The sequence below is a fragment of the Anabrus simplex genome, chromosome 1 (genome assembly GCF_040414725.1).
Source record: "Anabrus simplex isolate iqAnaSimp1 chromosome 1, ASM4041472v1, whole genome shotgun sequence".
Lineage (NCBI taxonomy): Eukaryota > Metazoa > Arthropoda > Insecta > Orthoptera > Tettigoniidae > Anabrus > Anabrus simplex.
The window spans coordinates 1,327,990,073-1,328,013,072 of NC_090265.1; the positions used below are offsets into that span (position 1 = coordinate 1,327,990,073).

General features: G+C 36.8%; 1 protein-coding gene across 3 annotated transcripts in view; it reads left to right on the top strand.

Annotated features, from left to right (window-relative positions):
- The window catches only part of tna (tonalli), a 56,262-nt gene extending 33,717 nt beyond the window's left edge, over positions 1 to 22,545 (top strand). For all 3 annotated transcript variants that reach the window (XM_067137743.2, XM_067137744.2, XM_067137745.2), the window contains one exon: positions 17,421 to 22,545. In XM_067137743.2, the coding sequence (XP_066993844.1) occupies positions 17,421 to 17,576 (156 nt within the window). In that variant the 3' untranslated portion in view covers positions 17,577 to 22,545. The remainder of the gene's footprint in view (positions 1 to 17,420) is intronic.
- The last annotated feature ends 455 nt before the right edge of the window (positions 22,546 to 23,000 follow it).

A 23,000-nucleotide genomic window follows, 5' to 3' on the forward strand; every position in this document is an offset into this window, starting at 1 on the left:
TCAGGGTCTCTTGATCTCAAGTGTTACCTCTACCTAAATACTGTTCTATTTCTTACAACTGTATTGATATTTTGTACTAATGAAAAAAGAAAATTACCAGTGTAATACCATCAGTAGTCTAAGGAGAACAGTTAACACAAGTATTTAGTCACAATTAGAAAGTACATCAAATGAAGCGTCCTTCATCATAACACACTATACTTCAAGACATTTCCATAGTTGTCAACTTAATGCGACAATGTAATTCAGAGAATACAGTGGAACCTCGGTTCTCTGTTTTGGGAGGGATCACGAAAAAAGAATCGTACAACACGGGAAAACGGAAAATCCGGGAATGAATGGAAACCATCAACAACTAGGCGAAACATCACAAAAATGAAGTACAGTAGAACCTTGATAATTCAAAATTGCGCCTAATTCGAAGCAGCTCTCGTTCCCGGAAACATGAGATACAGTTTTGCATGTTATTTAAATTGTTTAATTCGAAATATGGATAATTCGTAATTTGAAGTACAATGTCGGCCCCATTACTGAAATTTAGACTTAATTCGAAACTGCCTTTACATTTTAAAACAATAGTGTTACAGAGTAATGTCAACTCAAAATTTATCCGCGTCATAATAGAATGCATGTTTCGGAACGTGGAGGGGTAGCTTTCCGCACTTACACTCACTTCGGTGGGTCTACAGTACGCTTCATGATTGCTAAGTTGAATTAAATTGGAATTCTTTTGTATTCAACCTTTTAAGGAACGCCGTAATATCATGCAGCATGCAGTGTGCAGAAAAACAGGATCCGCAAACACTGGCGATGCCGACAGTTGACGAAAAAATTTGGCTCATATAAAAAATTTGTAGGCAGCGAACACTATTGTCATTCGTCATAAAAGGAAAGAAAAATTCCACCTAATCAATACATTTATTTTCTTGTAAAGTATTACAATCTAGGACCACATAAAAAGCAGCATATCAAAGTATGATTTATAGAGCGTTTAATATACCGATGTCAAAAGCAGATCTCAAAGATGAACTACAACTAATTCACGAAATAGTTCAAAAAAACGGTTATAGAAAAGAAATGGTTAATTTCATCATTCGTAAGTTCAAATCACGACCCAACACCACTCTGAGGAAAGCAGATCAACCCAGAAAAAATTACGCAACTTTCACTTTCAATATATATTCACTAACCAATGTTCTGAAGAAGCATAACATTAAAATAGCATTTAAGACTACACAAAATAATATGCATGTCATATATAATAGCAAATCAGTAAATAGTAGTAACAAATATCTTCAATCAGGAGTCTACCGAATGGAATGTAACAACTGTTTAACAAGTTATGTGGGGCGTACGGGCAGGAATTTCACGACTAGATATAATGAGCATGTAAACGCAATTAGGCATAACCATTTCTCGGCAATAGGGCAACATATGCGTGAATATAAGCACAATTTTACGGACATAAATAACGATTTAAAAATATTAAATGTAGAACCTAAAGGTCCTTTGCTTAATATAAGTGAAGAATTATATATAACACTAGATCAGTATGCAAATCCTAATTATAATATAAATGAGTTATCTGAAAAAACTAATATTTTGTTCAATAAAATCGTTCCTGTCTTAAAAAACGACTACGTCAAAATAGTCAACAGACGACGTCATACACAAGCTACGGCGCAGACAGCGAACCTCAGTGACTCTGCCCATACACACGTAACAACCTCCCCTACTTATCCCTCCGCCCCTCTCACAACAGACAACACTAGAACCATCAGTACGAGGTACATTACTCGTCAAACGGCCAAGAAACTCGCATTTCAAACATCCAGCAGTAAGTAAATTAATTCAGGCATTACAAATTCACACAATATTACACTTCTATTGAAATCTAACTCACTTCATTCATTTTGGCTTACACACTTTACCAGCCTCAAAAAGGGAAAGGAACCACCACATTCTTACGGCATTTGATGGGAGAAAACTGAAGAAGTTAGGCCAGAACTGAATCACACATATAGTGCATAATTTAACACGTATCAAGCTTATATTGATCCATTTCACAATTATAGGAAAGTGCTGTTATTTACAAATGGAACCTATAAAGACCAACATTCGACATATATAAAAAAAGGCAAATTATGGAAATATAACGCAAGAATCAAGGCCAACACGTTTCAGTGTCACTAATACACTGACTATATTACTAGACATTCAAGTGTTTTTTTAAAAAAACTTCTGTAGTAAATGATAAGCAGTCTATTTAATAGACATTTATGTTTTATACAATACATAATCAACATAATATGAAACTTGTAATTTTATGCAAGAAGGAACTGACATTTAATCATTAGACTTAAAAAAGCCAACCATACACGGCATATTTAAATATTATCAATATCTGATGTTATATAAGACAAATTGTTACAATATTTTACCACATAACAACGCAAGATCCAAAGCAATAAGTATTTTAGACTTTAAAGTACAATGATTAGACTTTAAAATATATTAGTGTGTTTATGTCAAAATATTTTATAGAGGTCAACACGCATTTATATTCTACCTAAAATAATATCACTCCAGCAATATGGTATAAAGATGTAACATGATATTTTATTATAATTATCACGCAAGCTTTATTTATAAAATTTTACTGATAGTCTATTCACGATTGTACATAAGTATAAAAGGGAATCGATTCAACAGAATAAGCAACAATACCTAAGATAGATGCTTAATCAACCCAAGGATGCATTCTGTCAGCCAAAGGGCATGTATATAATAGACAAAGTTTTGTAATTTTAATTTTTAATTTTAACACAACGCTTAGAAATTTGTTTTTAAGATAAGTTTTCACTGAAAATTATGAAACAATATATCACGAAGGTCTTTCAGAGGTATAAGATAGAAATGAAAATGTGATTCTGATATAGCTGAGGATGACCTATGAAGGGTCGAAACCGGTCCTAGATTGTAATACTTTACAAGAAAATAAATGTATTGATTAGGTGGAATTTTTCTTTCCTTTTATGACGATTGGTAAATGTCAATACGGAAAATGAAATTCATAAATCAAGACACTATTGTCATTGCCGATGAAACTGCATTGCATTATTTTAATGCGAGCCCAAACGGTCTTATGGTTTTAAAGGAAAAAATGCCAGCTGGGGAATCGTACAAGGGTGGGGGATGGGGGTCATTGTAGTGCGTTGCAATGCACATGGAAGCGAGAAACTTTATCTCCTCATCATAGGAAAGTTCGATAAGCCACAATGTTTTAAGGGCATTTGGCACTTTCCATGCCAGAATGAAGCATCTAAAAATTGCAAACAGTATACAAATCTAAAAAATAATGCATTTGCACAGGGGAACCAGCATAATTTATCCTCATCTTTGAATTGTGTGATTTTTTTCTTTCATTGCGTGAGGTTATGTTTGTTCAGTGATTTATCCAAGTTCATTATTTGAACACTGTAAATGCACCTTATGGGATACATTTCGGAAATAGGTTTTCCATGGCATTTGAAAGGTTTAAACTGTGAATCGAAGTGATTGCATGTATTAATGGGTCTTAGAATACTTTGTGATGCGGTAAGTGTTCACATTTCTGACGTACGAGAGAAGTGCAATGGCGGGAAATCGTACAAGGATAGTCATAGAAAAGTTCGATTTTAAGGGCATTGGGTACTTTCTGTGTAAATACAAAGCATATAAAATCCATACAGTATAGTAATCCAATGAATAAAGCACTTGCACATGGGAGCCAGCATATATTTCTCCTCCTCTTTGAATCGTGCTTTTTCTTTCTTTCGTTGCGCGAGATTGTTTGCCAGTGAGATATCCAAGTGCATTATTTGAATACTGTAAATGCACCTTCTTGGATACATTTTGGAAATAGTTGTTTTTTCATGGTATATGAAAGGTATAAACTGTGAATCAAGATTAACTGCATGCAGTAACGGGCCTTAGAATATTTTGTAATGCTACAAGGGTTGGTACTTCTGAATTGCGAATTGGTGGTTAATTCGAAATCACGTAATTTGAAGTCCGATATTTTAGTCCCAACGACTTCGAATTAACAAGGTTTTACTGTATGTATAATTATAATCTTACAAACACTCCTAAACTACACCAAACTACAGCCCCAATGGGCCTTCACCTACCAAGCGACCGTTGCTCAGCCCAAAGGCCTGCAGGTTACGAGGTGACGTATGGTCAGTGTGACGAATCCTCTCGGCCATAATTCGTGGCTTCTAGACTGGGGTCTCCATCTCATTAGATAACACCTCAATTAAAGGTAATTACGTAGGCTGAGTGGACTTGCAACCAGCCCTCATATCATGGTAAAAAACCTGATTTGGCCAGGACTCGAACCTAGGCCCTTTGGGTGAGAGGCGGGCAAGTACTACCGGTACAAGAGTTAAAAATCTCTATACTTCACATGACATTTTACCGGGGTAACTTTGTCAGTCTCCCACGAAAAATTCTTTCAGTTTAGCAACTTGGATCAGTCAAACTATTCGAAAAATCTAATAATGCCAAGCCGAACAACAGTCAGCTACATGTAGTTTTTAATTCTCTAATCTAATAAAATAAAGCAAATTACATACAAAAGTGCCCAACATGACAGCAAAATCACTTCCTTTTTTCAATCTTCCATTGTAATTTGGTCACCGGTATACTGTTCGTTGTCAGTTTCTGTAAATCTTGTACCGTGTAAATTAGACTTACTTCGACTTTTAAAGGTTATGTTGAACTCAAAAATATGGTTTCGAATGTACATATCGATTCTCAAACGTTCTCAAATGCATTATATTCAATTCTGCCTGTCACTAATCACAATCAAATTGGAGAGATAAAAAATATCAAAACTTCTGAAATTACAGTTATTCGTGACATTGAATTCGGCTGGAAAGCTCGCTCACTGCACAAGTCAATACAGTACTAGTGGGAAATGATACAAACTTCTTAAATACAACATTGCGCAGATAAAACTGTGGTTTTTATGACATTTTAACGCAAAAACGTAAAATTCCCAGCCTTCCCAGGACCAAAACAGTAATAGGCTATCCCAAGACCTCCCGTGCCTGTATGTATGAAAGATCCAACATTTATTCTGGTCTTGATAACATAATCGTAAAGGAGAACAATTCTCTTTTAACAGACTTTCAATACGGAAAAATGAGGATAGTCTCTTGCAGCATAATCATATACGATAATATTAAAATACTGAAAGCCCAGAGACTAAACAGTGCCCTGAGGGAAGTGCAGAAAACCTGTTCGGCGATACAATAGAAAAAAATAAAAATTTTTAAAACAGTTTTGCGTTATGTTCCACTGACACAGATGTCTTATGGCGAGGATGGGATAGGAAAGGCCTAGGAGTGGGAAGGAAGCGTCTGTGGCCTTAAGGTACAGCCCCAGCATTTGCCTGGTGTGAAAATGGAAAACCACCTTCAAGGCTGCCGACAATGGGGTTTGAACCTACTATCTCCCGGATGCAAGCTCACAGCTGCACGCCCTTAACCGCACAGCCAACTCGCCTGGTAAAAATAAACAGCTAACCCTGGACATAATGTAAATGTTTTACAAGTACAGTAGAAGCCTGTTGTAGTGAGAATTCATAACAACGAAAAATTAACTCGCTATAGCGGATTGTCGTTGTATCCAATTTTTGTATAAAAGTTGGAAAACCCCCCATGTACATTAAAATCAGTATGAAATGGCAATCATTTTGTTAAAACTTGCGTTTCTACAGATAAAATAATAATAATCGTATGGCCTCAGCTACCGTGTGCAAACCTTTCAATTTGACGCCATCTGGCTGTCTGCTCGTCAATTTCGACGTTCCGTTTTACTCTAGGCCCACTAGATGGCAGACCGAGTAAACCGAAACTCTCTTGGGCGTCTATGGCTGAAATTTAATTAATTTTGTCGGGTAAACATCAAATGTGTCACCAGAGGTCTTTTACATGCCGACATCGTACGACACGGAGTGTCGAATGGACTTTTTTCCGCCCTTCAAAAATCCGACTACCTCTGCCGGGTTTGAACCCACAATCTTGGGATCCGCAGGCCGACACACTACCACTGATCCACAGAGGCAGCTTGTTCCTGCAGATGATATCCACACTACAGGTTACTTGTTTGTTATTTTTCGAAATCCGATACAACGTGAAAGTGTATGTTTAATTTCAGTCTGAAAAAAATATGGTACCGTATTTTTCCGAATCCAAGATGAACCCCACTTATTCCTTCAAAAAATTTAATCCGGCTTGAAAAATTACTTTGTAAAATTATATTAATGCCTTTGTTGTACAGTAGGCCTACGCATTTTCAGACTGTTTTTAGACGCTGAACATTGACTTTCGTCATGCCGTAATTTTTTTTTGCGGCTGTACAATTATTATTTATTTCCGCGGGTTTAAGGACCATTAACTTAAAATTGGCCTCATAATACCGAAGAGGTTGAAAATTTGCCGGCAATACCTATTCCATGCATCTCTACAATATGACGATCCCTCAGGAAATTCTTGCTATCTATAAAACTGTTACTTTTACTCAGCGTCAGATATAACCGGCTACTGCTACACACACATCTCGCTTGCTGGGTTCAGCCAAATTCAGCAGCTAGCGATGTATAGGCCTAATTGCACACATTGAAAGTCAACGAACGAGTTTATTTCGCCACGTTATGGCCATTCCTCCCTTGCGTTTTTCGTGCACATACCTCACAATTTCATCTTCAACTTCTTTAAAGTGAGCTTGTTGCGGACCACTGAATGCATTTTTTGTACAGTATGCATTTTTTTAGCTTTGTCTTCACGCTAACTCCAAATATTGGCTTTAGTTAGGCCTATGCCGTATTTTCCTTCGGCTACACAATTATTTTACATTTCCAAGTGTTTAATAAACATTAACTTAAAATTGGCATCATAATATAGACTAGAACCCGTTGAAGATTTGCCGGCATTATCTTTTCCACGTATCTTTACAATATGACTGTCCATCACGAAACTTAATTTGACTAAGTGTCAAGTACAATAGACGCGTTATAACCCTGCGACTGAGTAGCCATGGCTTTTTTAAGAATTCGAAGGTTCGCATGTTTTGATGCCATTCTGCAGACTTGAGAAACGTTTTTGTAGAGGCTAGTAGAAAGCCATTCTCTCTTCACTATTTCCTGAGATCCGGTGACGTTACACACAGGCACTGTACAACCGGTTGTCACGGCTAGCAATGTAGGCTATAGTAAAGAGGCAGTCGTTTATTGTCAACAAGTTTTGTGCGTATGTGAAGAGAAGCAGTGTGGTTACTGGGGTAGTTGCCAGTGGTATCCATTAACTTGCATTTTTAGAAAACCAACATAGTAAAACATCAAGGAAAAATGTTCTTAGAAACGCAAATTATACATGTCGCAGCCGTCTCTTTACAGTTATGTTTAAAGTTGTCACAGGGAAGTCCAACATCTGGGCGATTTGCACACGTTTCATGTGTGGTTTAGCATCTGCTTTCTCAATAATAATTTTTCATCATCTATAAACTGTCTAGCTTTCTTTTTTCTCCATAACTGAATGTCCTGCAAACCACTATACGTAAGTACAGTAGGCCTAGGCCAATTTGTGTACGTTGTTACACAATTCACTTCAAAATTAAGCGCCAACATGTCAGCTGTATACGTAAGTATAATAGGCCTAATTTACGTACGTTGTTACAAAAGTCACTCAGGCCTCTTTCAGACAATACAGAAGTAAAACACGCCCGTGTGTATGCGCGGGTGTGCGGTGCCCACTTCTGCTGACTCTTACACACAGAGAGGGTCGAGCAGTGCAAAATTCCCCGCACTTTCCAGCGGATCCTTTTCAACACACTTTTCATTGTGGGTAATAAATATGGACCATCATAGTCTTCGTTTACCTTCTACACTTATGAAAATACAAAAATAGTTCAGCATGCTGTGCCCTTCAAATTTCATTAGAATGAGATGGGTATAATTTTGAGGATACTCTCTCAACAACGGGTCTAAAGTAATGATATCACGGTTTCCCAAATATAAGACCACTGGTATTTCCGAGATTAAAAGTATTAAGTTCTCAATGTCTATTTCGGGTTCCATAACAACCGCTGCAGATCACAGAGGAAACGGAAAGTGCACACTTTTAAATTGAAAATGAGAAATATCAAATGAGTGAGAGCAGACCTACTTTTGTTTATCATCTAAATCCATTTCTATTTTCATATAGGTACACTATCGGGTTCTCGCTGCACTGATGTCGCGAGCACGGTCGATCCGCAGTGTATGATGACGTGCAAAATACTAATGTAAAATAACAAGTAACTGTGGGCGTGGGACCGCGACTCATCACAGACTGCCTGCTCAAACCTTTCTCCCGCACGCTTTTACTCTTCGCCTCCGCATTATATGGAAGATTCTGTTTGAACAATCAGTTCTTGGTTTAGGCCTAGGCAGACCGGCGGCTAAGCGCGGAAGCGGGTCGAACCTGCGCCGTCTGAAAGAGGCCTCACGAACGAAACATGTCAGATGCAAAGAGAATAAGACTGGCTTGGGACTGACTCTCCCTGCAGCTGTAGGCCGTCATGCAGCCGCGCTCCGGGGCCGTGAAATTAAGTTCTTTACACATCCTTACCCAGGCCAGTTGTCGCTGGCCTGTACTGCGTGCAACGTGGTCGGGAATACTAATTTAAATTTCTTATGGTGGGAGTTACAAACTTACTAAAGAGTGACGTAAATTTGTTATCCAGGTTTCTTTAGCATGTATTTAATAGGATACGTCTTGGGACTTTGAAATAATGGCATAATAACCAGGGAAGTGTGCTAGAGAGGGATGTCTTAACCAGTTTCGACTGTATATTTTTCAAAACACACACAAAAAATAAATCTTATGCAGAAACATACTAATACATTACAGGGAAAGGAGACAGCAATCTGAAATATCCACAATTAGGCATTAAGCATTACTGTTTGCGAACATGGAGCTTGATAGGACATTGCACACAGAGTCCTACTTGACACAGTGCTTGTCTAGGAGCTGCATTCTTCATACGCATATTTCTTTCCTTGTGAATTACGTAGGTCATCTAGTAATTTGATAAATTACCAAGTTCTTTGAAATCATTTTAGAAAATACTAGGTACAAAGACATTGTTCATACAATCTATCCATATAGCAGAAGGCTTTGGAGGATGGAAACGGGTACAAAGAAATATCTTCAGAGATCACGATCCTCAGAATTGAGGGACCGATATAGACAGACAGACAGACAGGTAAACAGTTGATAGGGAATCTGCCATCTGGGCGACAGGCCTAAATGCAGATGAATGATGATCGATTGATTGTCGGTTGAGTAATCTGCGTGAGGAAAAATAAAAATTTCCTTGTCCAGATTTTCAGGCTGCTTGGTGGTTTACTTTTTGAAACTTGGCTTAGGTCCTTCTCTCTTTTCAACTATGACATCCTCAGCCTCATCTCCACCCAGTTGCTGACCTTCAGACAATACAACTTCAGCTTGTGTCTGCAATTGCTTCCCAAACAAGTTATCACCTCCATCATCTTCGAGCAGTTAAAGAGCTTCTTGTAAAGTAAGAGCGCTCCGAAAACATGAGGGAGATGTATGTATGTATGTACAGCATGTGAATGAATAAGGCTAAAAACTACTTTTTAACACATTGGAGACCATGTCTTAAGATGGCACATGGGCAGGCAGATCGTCATATTTCAAAGGTTTAAAAAAAAAATAGTACGTAGGTTGCAATTGTAATACATATATATCATCAAAAAATTAAAAGTGTCTGTTCTATTCTACAGATTAAAAAGTTGCATTAAGATCTATTGAATACTTTTCACATTATACATTTTCCAACGGTATGCCTCTTGCAACAACAACAACAAAGTCGTACACATAATGAGCTTGAGTGTGGAATAGTTTGAAGCATTCAAGGACACAGAGTGCTACAGTACACATTGCACACCACCAGCATATCTCTTTTCTCATTACTTTCCCATTTCCTGCATTTCCTTTATCTGCACAGACTTTGCAAGTGCATCCAAATCATCAGAAGTACCTGGCGAATGTGAATCATTACTAACATGAAGTTTGAAATCAGGGTCTAGATCTGAATCATCTACCTCTTCTTTTGAACCACTGTCATGAAAAATCTTCTCTAACATCTTCCACTTTCATTCAATGATCCACTTATGATAGCAGAAACAAAATACAGTCTAAACATTTTGCACGATGTAAACAAAACTCTGAAAGCGTGCGCGCGCCTTGAGCAGCTGGAAGCATGGAGTGTAGAAGTGAACTCGTGCAAAAATAAGCTGCTATAAGTTCGAGAAAACTATGACAGAGGTCATGAACGCACGGTATACCTGTTATAAATGTTCTACAAAGTTTTATGTATAGTTTCCGCCCGATTCTCATCCTGGCTGTGTTGACAATATAACAAATATGCGTGCCCGAGTTAGCCTCGGGCGTGGTCAGTCTGCACTGTTACCCCACCTCGACTACACACTCGGGCTCGGTCCCCAATGTGTTAATACTTGTGTTATTAGACCATGAACTTTCTTTCATATATATCCATAATATAAACGTAAACAGTCGTATTTAGGTTTAGGTCACACATGGGCGTTGTCTGATTAATGAACCACAAATGGTTATTGACCTTCACGCAAACTACAAGAAATGGCACTGCGGGAGAACAGTGTTTATTTGTCCGTCACTCTTTCATATTGTACAAAAAGGAATTAAAGTCGGTGACAAGCAGCAGAACAGCTCCAGTTGGAAAGTTGTCATTGCTCATTCACAGCCAACAAAATCAGTGCCCAAATGAAAATTTTTCCATTGCAAAGCACATCAAAACAAGATTATTTGCAATTAAAACTTCGGCTATGTTTGCTTGTACTTACAGTATTTGTGTGCGCGAATGTTTTTACAAATAAATTATGCCATCTTCAACTGAAATTAATCCAGAATTTAGTTACATAATTGTATGTCCAATGTCCATTAACTGACCAACTATATTGGTATTAATTGTATACAGTTGAAACTGGTTAAGGCGCCACTCTCTAGTACGTTTCCCTGGTTATTACATCATTATTCCAAAGTTGCAGTCCATGTCCTATCAAATACATGTCTGCCTCTTGCTGAGAGGGTTCAGATTTCATTTTCCAACTCTTCCTTTTTAATAGTGGGCTAAGGGCTAACCTGGGTTGCCTCAGTCTCTTGAGTACAACTGAGGAGCTGTCTGTTATGAAGGGAAGCAGACCTGATTGAAGGAAAGCAAGTAATACAGCTGAGGAAGTAGTCATGCTGATGTGATGCTCCAATATCTTCAGGTCATCTGGTTGGACAACCATCATCTTGGCAGGCTGAAGCTTTTAATGGGGCATATGTGGCACATGAAGAAGATCTTTAATACTTGTAGACCATAATAATTTTTTAAAATTCCAGCCATTTTCACGGTAACATTGAGGCAAGTGCTGGAGCTGTACCTTAACACATTTGAGATGGCCATATTTGAATGTGCTACCCTTCAGAAATCGCAGATTTTTAATGGTTTTTGAAATGTTTTCAATGCTATTATAACTTTTTTTTGGAATACAGTAGAACCTCGATAATTTGAAATTGGTTAATTCAAAATCTCGCTTAATTCGAAGCAGCTCTTGTTCCCCGAAACATGAGGTACGGTTTTGCATGTTATTTAAATAGTTTAATTCGAAATACGGATAATTCGTAATTCGAAGAACAATGTCGGTCCCGTTACCGAAATTCAGACTTTTAATTCGAAACTGCCTTTACATTTTGAAAAAAAATAGTATTTTACAGAATAATTTATATTCAAAATTTCTCCGCATCATGAAAGAACGCGTCTTACGGAGCATGTAGGGGTAACTTTGCGCGCTTTCACCTACTTCGGCATGTCTACAGTGTGCTTCATATCTGTTATGTTCGAGCGGAATCGTAATTATTTTTTATTCAGCGTTTCAAGGAACGCCACAATATCACGTAGCAGGCAGTGTGCAGAGAGAATGAATCCGCGAATACTGGCAATGCCGACAGTTGGGGAAAAAGCGTGGCTTATAGCTTCATACTCACCAAAAATTATTGTCAATGCCGATGAAACTGCATTGTTTGTTTTATTGTTTTAAATGTTGAGGCCAAACGAACTTAAGGTTTTGAAGGAGAGAATTGCCAGCCGGGAAATGTACTGTGTTGCTATGCAGTGCACACGAAAGCGAGAGACTTCCTTCCCCCGTCATAGGTAAGTTCAAAAAGCCACAATGTTTTAAGGGCGTCGGGCACTTTCCTTGCCAGTACAAGGCATCTAAAAATGCAAACAGTACAGTAATCCAAGAGATAAAGCATTTGCACAGGGGAGCCAGTATAATTTTTCCTCGTCTTTGAATTGTGTTTTTCATCCTTTCGTTGCATGAGGTTATGTTTGTCATTGTTTTATAGAAGTACATATCTGAAATAGTGTTCTTCACGGCCTTTGAAAAGGTTTAAACTGAGAATCAAGGCATTTGCATGCATTAATGGGTCTTAGAAGTGCTATGGCAGGAAATCGTACAAGTATAATCACTGTACTGTTGTAATGTGGACAGAAGCGAGATTTTTCCCCTCGTCATAGGAAAGTTTGATAAGCCACGATGTTTTAAGGGCATCGGGTACTTTCTGTGGAAGCACAAGGCATCTAAATTGCATACAGTACAGTAATCCAATGAATAAAGCACTTGCACAGGGGAGCCAGTGTAGATTTCTCCTCGTCTTAGAATCATGTTTTCTTTCTTTTAATTTAGTTGTGTGAGGTTATGTTTGCTGGTTTTAATTTAGTTGTGTGAGGTTATGTTTGCTGGTGAGTTATCCAAGTGCATTATTTGAATACTGTAAATGCACCTTGTTGGATTCATTTTGTAAATAGTTTTTTTCCATGGCATTTGAGAGCTTTAAACTGCTTTACAAAAGAAAATATTTATAAAATCCTCCTATCAATACAAGTCAAGTCATCTGTTAGATGAAGCAAAGTCTATACATGTTTCAGCCTAATCTCAAGACCATCTTCAGTAGTAAAACAATGATTACATAATATACAAACAAATAAATTTTATAAATATTTTCTTTTGTAAAGTGATAACCGTCAATACGGAATGAGATTCATAACTTGCAAAGCTTTAAACTGTGAATCATGCAGTAACAGGTCTTAGAATATATTGTGACGCCGCAAGGGTTGGCATTTCCGAAATACGTGTTGGTGGTTAATTCGAAATCACATAATTCGAAGTCCGATTTTTGCGTCCCAACGACTTTGAATTAACAAGGTTTTACGGAATTTAGAAATACCACACTTTCTTCTACATAAAATGAGTTTAATTATCATTATAGTGTAGCAATTTTTAAATATAAATTTATGAAGGTAATAAGTTTTACAAAGAAAAAATAATAATCGGACGCTGTTATGGACGCCAGTTTGATTAATATTTCAAAATCTGTCAATATTGTGGACATGTCTAGCGAAACACACTAATACAGATTCTAACGTTATTGGTCTATTGGCACCAGTATCCTTGTTTACGACCAGTAATTTGCTTTCCCTCTGTTCATTGTTTGACGATGTGGTTGCATCGAGCTGCTGCAAGGTTGTCATGTGTACATGAGAAACCACCACACTTTTAGGGAGCGGTATAAAATTGTATTACAAAATCCACTTCAGGAAGTGGTATAAAACTACGTTACACTTCACACCAATTAGATAATTAGCTCATTATCTACATTTACTTGCTTGAAGCGCCAGAATCATCATGTTGACCTAGCCCCGTATTCACCAACGTCAGTAACTTTTGCTGTTATCTTAGATTTTCAAAACTCGGATATGTCATTACCTCGAATAACGCTCATTTCTGTATTCACCACAGAATTTATTATCTCAGTTTATCAAAACCAAGTTTTCGTTTCAATCTGAGTTTGAATCGCTAATTTTTCATACTGACGTACTGAAAACAAATGACTGTGCTGATTTTATGTAATGCTGTCGCCACTATCGAATTGTAAACAAGTTTTTGATTCCATTCAGGGTTTGCAAATAATTTGCATAAATTATGTCCGCTAATGAGTAGTAACGAAGAAAGAAGCGTAATATGACTTTCCAAGAGAGTGAATTGTTATTGAACTTGGTGGCAGAAAGCATTAACAAAGGGAATAATAAAACCAATTATAGCCTACACATTGTACATCACTCAAAAAATAAGGCAGTATTCCTTAATTCTTCATTAAAAGTCACCCAGTCATGTACAGTACAAGGTATTAGCTGTAATCGAGAATTCATTTTAGGCCTACCTATGTGTTGGGTATTCCAGGTTATGTTCAGAAGCTTTAGATAACCTAAAATGCGTCCGAAAATCAGAGTCGTCGTAGTGCTGGAAATATGTCGCACATTCTTTTATCCATCTAGGACGTTTATTAATGGCATAATCTTGATCATATTACTCGTCGCTGTGATTTTATTTTTCAATTAGATATTCCAGCCACCTATGGGCTGCCATCTTACATTTCACATTTTTCCGGTCAACCAATCTCCAGTAAAATTTTAAACCGATATAATACCCGTTATCCGAGATAATGTTGTTGGTAAATACAAACTGAACTGTTATTTGGGTTTACATAGCTTTAAACTGAGATAAAAGCGTTTACTCACGTTGGTGAATACGGGCCCTAGTGTGTAATTGTTATCCTCATCCTCATTTTCAGAACTCGTGTCTTCCATAAGAACATCCATTATGGATTCATTTTTGAAATTTCCTACTCTTGAATTAGACATGGTAAATATTCACAAGAATTACACATCAACCCTGCCTCTCGAACACACATTCTTCCTGTCTGCATGTACTGGGTGTACTTTCCCGCCCATTTCACAGTTAAGAGTCGATGATTACGCAGCCCCAGGTCCTGTAGAAATGAGTCTGTGTTATCAATGCCTTGAAAGAAGAGCTAGGCATTCAACAGTACTCTAGTGAAGTCACAGCTCACAGGTACGGCAGCTACTATTTTTTAGCTACAGTGAAAACGTGCCCGTACATTGTCCGAGCTCTGTCAGCAGCAATTAAATAGCGCGCCCATAATTTCTATGAGCGGCGTCTCCAGTGTGTTAATTAAGGCCATGGTCACAACCTTCCCAATCCCAGTGTCACTGAAATTTTTTTATTTGTTTTTGAACTAATATTATTCTAACAATATTCTACTAGCATCTTACATATTGTACAATCTTCTCACGCATGTTGACAGGTTTATCTACTAAGGAGGCTCCTTCGGGAAGACACTTACAGTTTTGACATGTTTATGTGCTGAAAGTGGCCAAAAGTCTCTGGACACCCCTTGCTGTTCATTCCAGAGATGCCAGCCATGTAACTTATAGCATTCAGGACCTCCTTTTGCTGTTACAATGTTTAATCTTCGTGCAAGGCTTATCCACTTAGTTGTGATAGACTAAAGGTGGAATTTGTTTCCATTTTTGCTGAAGAATGATGAATAGTTGTTGTTGGGCAACCAGTGCTTTAGTTCTTTCCAAAGTTATTCGATGGGTGGTCAGGTTGGGACTTGGGAGCAGGACACTCGAGCACATCCACCTGATTTTGTTCAAACCACAATGCAATGAAGCTTGCTTTGTGGACAGGAGCGTTATCATGCTGATACAGAAAAGGTCCCATTCCAAACTGGTCCGATTCCCAACTGTTGCATGCTGTTGTATGAAATGTTTTCATAAACACGCACATTCATTGTGCTATTGACCAGAACTAATGGTCAGAGTTCAGACCAGGAAAAGCAGCCCCAGACCATCAATCCGTCTAATTCCACTGTTGCCACAACACGCTCAGGTGAATACTGTTTCCCAGATACCTGCCAGGTCCACACACTCGGTATCACGGCATATACTATGACTCATCACTCCATCAAGCTTTAATCTGCTCTACAGACCAATGATGGTGTTATTTGTACCACTCTTAAGTGACGTCGCACATTTATTAGTGTAATCAGTGGCTTCTGGGCAGCAACACAACGCTAAAAATTGAGTCCTATCGCCTCTTGACAGATTGTTCTGTCCCTGACCTGCAGCAGAAGTCCTCTGCAGTAGTTGACGAGGATGTTGATGAGTGGTTCATACAGTATGCTTTAGAGTTCTTTAGTCCGTATCAGTTAATTTCTTAGGCCTATCTGAACTTATAATTGGGTTCAGTTCTTTGTTGATGTTTCCACTTCACAATAACATCGCTGAAATTGAACCTGAGCACATGTAACTCCCACGAAACCTCTCAAACGGAATGCCTGAACTTGTACACCCCTATAATCATGTCTTATTCCAACTCAGTTCTCTAGGCTGACCCATGTCGACAAAAAACGTGTATGATGTTGACATTGAGCAAATGGCTGCGCAGTTTGGGTCACATAACAATCTGCTTGCATTCGGGAGATAGTGAATTTGAACCCCAGTGTTGGCAGCCCTGAAGATGGTTTTCTGTGGTTTCCCATTTTCACATCAGGCAAATGCTGAGGCTGTACTTTAATTAAGGCCATGGTTGCTTCCTTCCCACTCCTAGCCCTTTCCTATCTCATTGTTGCCATAAGACCTATCTGAGTTTCTGCGATATGTAGCACGTTGTAAAAATATATATATGTATATTGATGCATTGCGCCTGTAGTTATGTACCTTTGGATGCGCAGCTGGACGTTCAGTGGGGTGACTGGAGACTTTTGGGTACATTATTTATTTCCTGCCTTTTCTTTAACATGTTTTACAATACCATTATTTTTGTGTCACAAATTCACTTCAGTTTCAACTATAACTTGAGAATTCATTGACTTAACTTTCAGCATAGTTAGTAGCATATTCAGAATTAAAATTCATGAAGGACCGACCATACAACTGTTCTCAATACTCTCAAATTGTCTTGTGCTGTTCAAGGAGAAGAGAAATGTGACGTTTTCATTGGTAATAGAATATGGGATTCCTCAGCAACCATCACAGTCATTTCAGCAATAATGTCGCTGACCGTATCCATGGCATTTGAGTGCTAGTGTAACTGATCTGGGGGATTCACTTATTACTACATCTGTCATGCAGCTATGTGATTGTCATCTTTTAACATGTTTTGTACAAGAATTAAAGCCTGAAAGGAAGAAATTACTTCTGAAAACTATACACACTAGTGAACAAAAGGCATTGAAGTATAGAAAACATGATGAATGCTACTATAGAAATGGCTAAAATATATAAATATATGCAATGTCTGAGGAGAGGAACACCAGTCTTAATATTGTCTTCTTTTTATTTTCAGTATGTTCATATATATATTCATACTGAACTAGGATTTTAAATACCAATCTGTTCTCTGTTTTTTCCAGTTATTACCAGATAATGTGGTGGATCCAATGGAGTTATTATCGTACCTCGATCCTCCTGATCTTGCAACACCTCCATCGAGTGGAGCCAGCAGCAATGGAAATAACGGCACGCCGGGCAACACAACAAGCGACGATATTCTTGCCCTCTTCGAGTGATTCTGTTTAATCGTACAAATTGCTGTCTCCCCTTTCCCAACGTTCCTTTTACGACGATTAGGTTATGGCAGTCGTTAATGCCACTAACTGACATCTCGTATAAAAATATCGAGTGAATGTTTTTTTTTTAGTGAAATCGTACAAAAATAATAACATCGTTCCTTTTATTGTAAGATATTCTGGTTGTATGAGCAGTGAAGTGACATTGTATAACTCATACTCCAAGACATGTTCAAACATTAGTAAAGCAATTCAAATCCAGTGTTCCTATTGTGTCACAAGCTCTGATGGTGCAACACCAATGACAAACTATTATTGCAGTTAGCAATATTCCCTTCCCATTGTTCCTTATAACTATAATCAATTTTCAATCGACAAAGAATATTTTTTATGGTGTCTGCACATAAAATTGCCATACTTGGAAATAAACAGCCATTTTAGTGAAATTTATTTATGAAGCCATGCTTCAGTCAAGGAGGAAGAGATACCAGAGAAATTGTATGGGAGCAGTGTAGTGTTTTATCAGTGAAGTATAAAAGAAATTTTATTAATTCGAAAGACAATATTATGTTGGAGAGAGAAGTTTTTGACTCAAAATTTATTATGAACTGCACAGTCAACTATCAGCACGAGCTCTGGCCTATGCAAAGTAATTGGTTGCGATGTAGATTTATTGGCTATGGAAATTTGGAGGTGACAAATGAGTAAAGCTAAGTTACAGAAGTGGTGGTTTGTGATATTGATCAATGCACGCGACCAAAGCAGCTACATTTAATTCTAGTGTAGGTACATTCTCCATGTACAAGAAACTCGTTTTATTTAAAATATGCCTCGAGATTGAGTGCATCGTTTTACTACTGTGGCTCCTACGCAAGAATGAACTGAGCACGTAAAGTAATGCAAATGTCAAGGGGGCAAGGACTGCAATATCCACTTTGTACAGTGAAGTGGCAGATATGTTATATGATATGAGAAAAGAGAGAAAAAAACAACTATGTATGTGTATTTATTGTACATATTGAAAAAAGAATAATGGCAGACAGTAAATATTGGCGGCCAGTTTAGAACTTAGAAGTACTGTAATAATAATTAATAATTATTATATATTTTACCTGTCGTCAGAACCAAACTTGTATAAAATAACAAAATCCGTATTATCATAGGGACAGTCACACAAACACATACACTCACAAACATACACACTCTATATACACGCAATACCTGCATGACTGAAAACAAATCCAATTATATGATGTCTTAGTGTACGGCTTTAAGAAAGTATTATTAGCGAGGTGCACAAATCATAAACTCATGTGTGTATACGTAGATGAGCATTGTCCTGTTTGTAAGTGGCAACTATTTTCACGGTTATATTGATGCAGTATTGAGGTACAGATTGTAAGAACAATTTTTTAATGTGGAAACACCAAAAATGCATTTGAAGAAACATTTCTTCCTGAATTGGAAACAATAATAGTATCACCACCTAGTATCTTTTGCAATTTTTGTATTAATGGATCATATAAAGTATTCATAGATTTTTTTATGTGAATGTGTAATTTGAAAATTTTTGATCCAAATTGAATACAGGATATGTTTATTATCTTGTACAGATGGCCAAATATAATATATTTTCTCTATACTTATTGTTTAAATCGACATTCATAAAAATAAGACGTTCAAAAGAAATTAAATGCTCGTCTACGTATTGCCAAAAAAATAGTAGAAGCACTTGCATATATGGCAAAACTCTTGTGACAACACTCACACATTCTAACTGTATGTAATCCCCCTGCCCCTCCTATGACATATATTCCAGTATTTTTGGCATATGTAGTTTTGTTTGAAGCAAGTAGAATGATACTGGTGTTTGTACAGGGGATTTAAGGGAACGAGAAACACAGTACAAACAAAACATTATTCTTTAGAATGATATTGGCTTGTTGAGGCAGTTTCGTTTTGTGTTAATGGTATGGCACCAACCCTGCTGTCAGATGTGGCATTATTGCATGAATTGTGTGAAATTTGATCGAAGAAATTTTAGATTTTATGGCTGCAAGAACTTTAAGTTTGCATTGATATAACTTATTTTAATGAGGGTGAGGGTTGCTGCAGGGCTACATTAGTCCTTATATCCATGATATATTTTACTGTCATATTTTTGTTTTGGAAGTAGGTAATTTTCTATGTAGCTACACAAAGACAAGAATTCACTGTGTTCATAGCAAATTTGTTGATCAAGAATGTTATATCATTTTGTAAAGAATCAAATTCACGTGGATTGAAGACTGCAGCATGAATTAAGAACTATACATAAAAAGGGAAAAAAATTAATTATATATATTTCTAGGAGAGTAACTGCTGTTGCATTCAGATTGTAAGTGAAATTTAGTTATTTTTCCATAGTGTTTAATTCTGGGATTTGAAGTTAGACATCAACATTTTAAAATAAAAGCAAATTCTTTCTCTTATTTATTTCTACCACGGATACGAGTATCAGCATATTCAAGTGTGGGAAAAGTACTGGTTTATTGTAGGTTGCAGTCAAGCTGCAGAGTAAGTCTTGGTTTCCCATTTGCTTTTTTTAAATTTTGTGTGGCTATTTCTAGCTGAGTGCAGCCCTTGTAAGGCAGACCCTCCGGTGTGGGTGGGCGGCATCTGCCATGAGTAGGTAACTGCGTGTTATTGTGGTGGAGGATAGTGTTATGTGTGGTGTGTGAGTTGCAGAGATGTTGGGGACAGTACAAACACCCATCCCCCGAGCCATTGGAATTAACCAATGAAGGTTAAAATGCCCGACCGGGAATTGAACCCGGGATCCTCTGAACCCAAGGCCAGTACGCTGACCGTTCAGCCAACGAGTCGGACTCCCATTTGCTTAACAAAAAGCCACCTGCTTGAAGAAAGGAATTATAAAAGAAAATCACATTTGCGTAGGCACATCACAACTATAACAGTAATAAAGTTTTTGCTGAAGAATTTAAAATGATTTTTCATGACCTGTGTCGGTTGTGCTGTGTTCTGTTGTGTATTCTTACAGCTTTGTTAACAGTATATTGTTTGAGTGGATCAATAGGGATGAAAATATGCAGACAAAAACTGTTCTCTGTAAAATCCTGTCTTTGCCTGCATTACCCTCTGCACTTTTCAGTCTTAGTGAAAGTAGTGTTCTAAAAACAAGATTATAACTTGCCATTTAAATACAAGAAATTTATTTATAGGCAGTCTTTGAGTAAAAATTGTCTACAATAAATTCAATACAACATTAATATAGTTTGAAAAAGTTGGATTATATCGTACAGTATGGCTCAGATATTTCTTTTAGAAGGGTCTTCTAGTTTTGTGTGACCATTAATCACAGTTTTCAGAATTTTGGAGTGGATGTGGAAAAATGATCTGTTACATCATTTTAGATATGAAGTTTTTGGATCATAGGATATACCCTGCATAGCAGATTATAAATTGTGAAACAAAGAGTTGCAATTTAAAGTTTAGGTAGTGCCTTAATAAGAAGTCCTTTAGGAAATATAACTTTGGTGCAAAACATGCAATATCTGTGAATGATTACATCTGATTGCAGTTACAGTGCAAATAACATTAATCAGTTCAAATTTGATTGGTTTGGTGCCATATTGTGCAGAACAATTTCTTATTTAAAACACTATTTTTCTGTATTTCTTTTATAATGGACTTTTATACATTTTTGTTTCTTGATTAGACTTTTGCGCTGTTGACAGAACTGGCTACAAAAAGTATTCAGTTTTATTGTGATAAAATATTATTCTGCCTTTCTCAAATATACCAATACTATTCTTTTGTGTAATACAGTATTGAATATTCAAAAAGAAAAGACAGTGAAATACAATCAGTTTTATAAAGAATGAGGATGAGCACGTTGGTACAATTTTCTATCACTGCAGTGTTCTGCATATAAAGAATATTTCAATTCATGGGTTTACTTTCATTGCATTTGTTCCTTTCAGCTTGTATTCCATTGTGTACAATTCCATATACATTCAGATACTTTGTTAAAATAAACTATATTATTGTTTCTATACTGTCTTCTGACTTCTTTTCTAAATTGGCTTCAAATTTGTTGTCATTGTCTATCAATTTTTAACACATTCGTTGCAAAATATTCACCAAATTACTTTAAACTAACTTTTGAGAATGGTCGATGATGAGCTGTTACATTCTAAGAAGTATGTCCAAGAAAAGAAGAAAAGATTTGTTGATTAACATAAACGCTTTCTGTTTGATAAAATAAATTACTTTGAATTTTATTTATATTTACTGGCATGCGTTCAGGATAGAATCTCAGGCACATGTCAAGAAGGATATAGAAAATTGATTAGATTTATTCAAATGCATCATTAAAATTCATAATATTTACATTAATTTAATAAACTTTCATGGTATGAGGGTAGGGGGCACTGGAAAGAAATTTAAAGAAATTTTATACTAACTTACTGGGGCATAAAATCATAGCATAATTAATGATGGGATATTAATTTCTTTTTGGTCTAAGCCATGTTTCTTTTAATGATTTTCATCTATCTAAAGGAACAAGAGTCAGACATTTTTAGAAAACTTTATTACCTTTTGACTGAAAAATCATGTTGAAACCTTTTTAACTACCACCTAGTTAAAAAGTGCAGCAACATTTGGACCAAGCTGTTATGTTAAGCTCCCCATCAAGGCAGCTTCGGGCTTTGAGAGTAGACCCTAGCATTTCACTGTATTCAGCCAGTGTCACTTTCTGAGTAGTAACTAGCAGAGACTACTGTGAAAAATCTATTGTATTATATATAAAAAGAAAGAAAAAAATGCCAGTTGCAGATTAGATATAGGTAGGTCTTCCTTTATATACAGCGCATTACATACAGTATAATGTTTAACTTCAATATTGTAAATAGTTTCCAATGTAGATGTATTTCTGCAAAAATGTACTATTACACTTTAAAAAAAAGTTTTGGTCTTATTATTTATTCTTGACCTTCCATATCCAGTAATACAACCTTAACAAATAAGTTCTGTCCACCTTCTTAGTGTGATGGTTAGTACTGTTAGCTGCCATCCTCAGGGACCTGGTTTCGGTTCCCAGTACTGCCAGAAATATAAGATTGGAAAGAAAGAATTGAGCTGCACAACCTTGGAATGAGGACAAGAGTTTCCTTACTAAGTACTAATTAGAAAAGTGTCTTTGGAAAGTAATGAGATCTCATTTTTTTATCAGATTAGTGATGAAGTAAGAGTTTATTCACTCAAAACGATTGTTGTAAACCTTAGCAAAATCAGTAATAATAATAATAATAACTTAAATGTTTCCACCTTTTCAATACAATATATTCACAAATTTACAAAATTATACGGTACTAGTTTCGACCCATCTAGGGGTCATCATCAGCCGTATTGAAGCAAAGA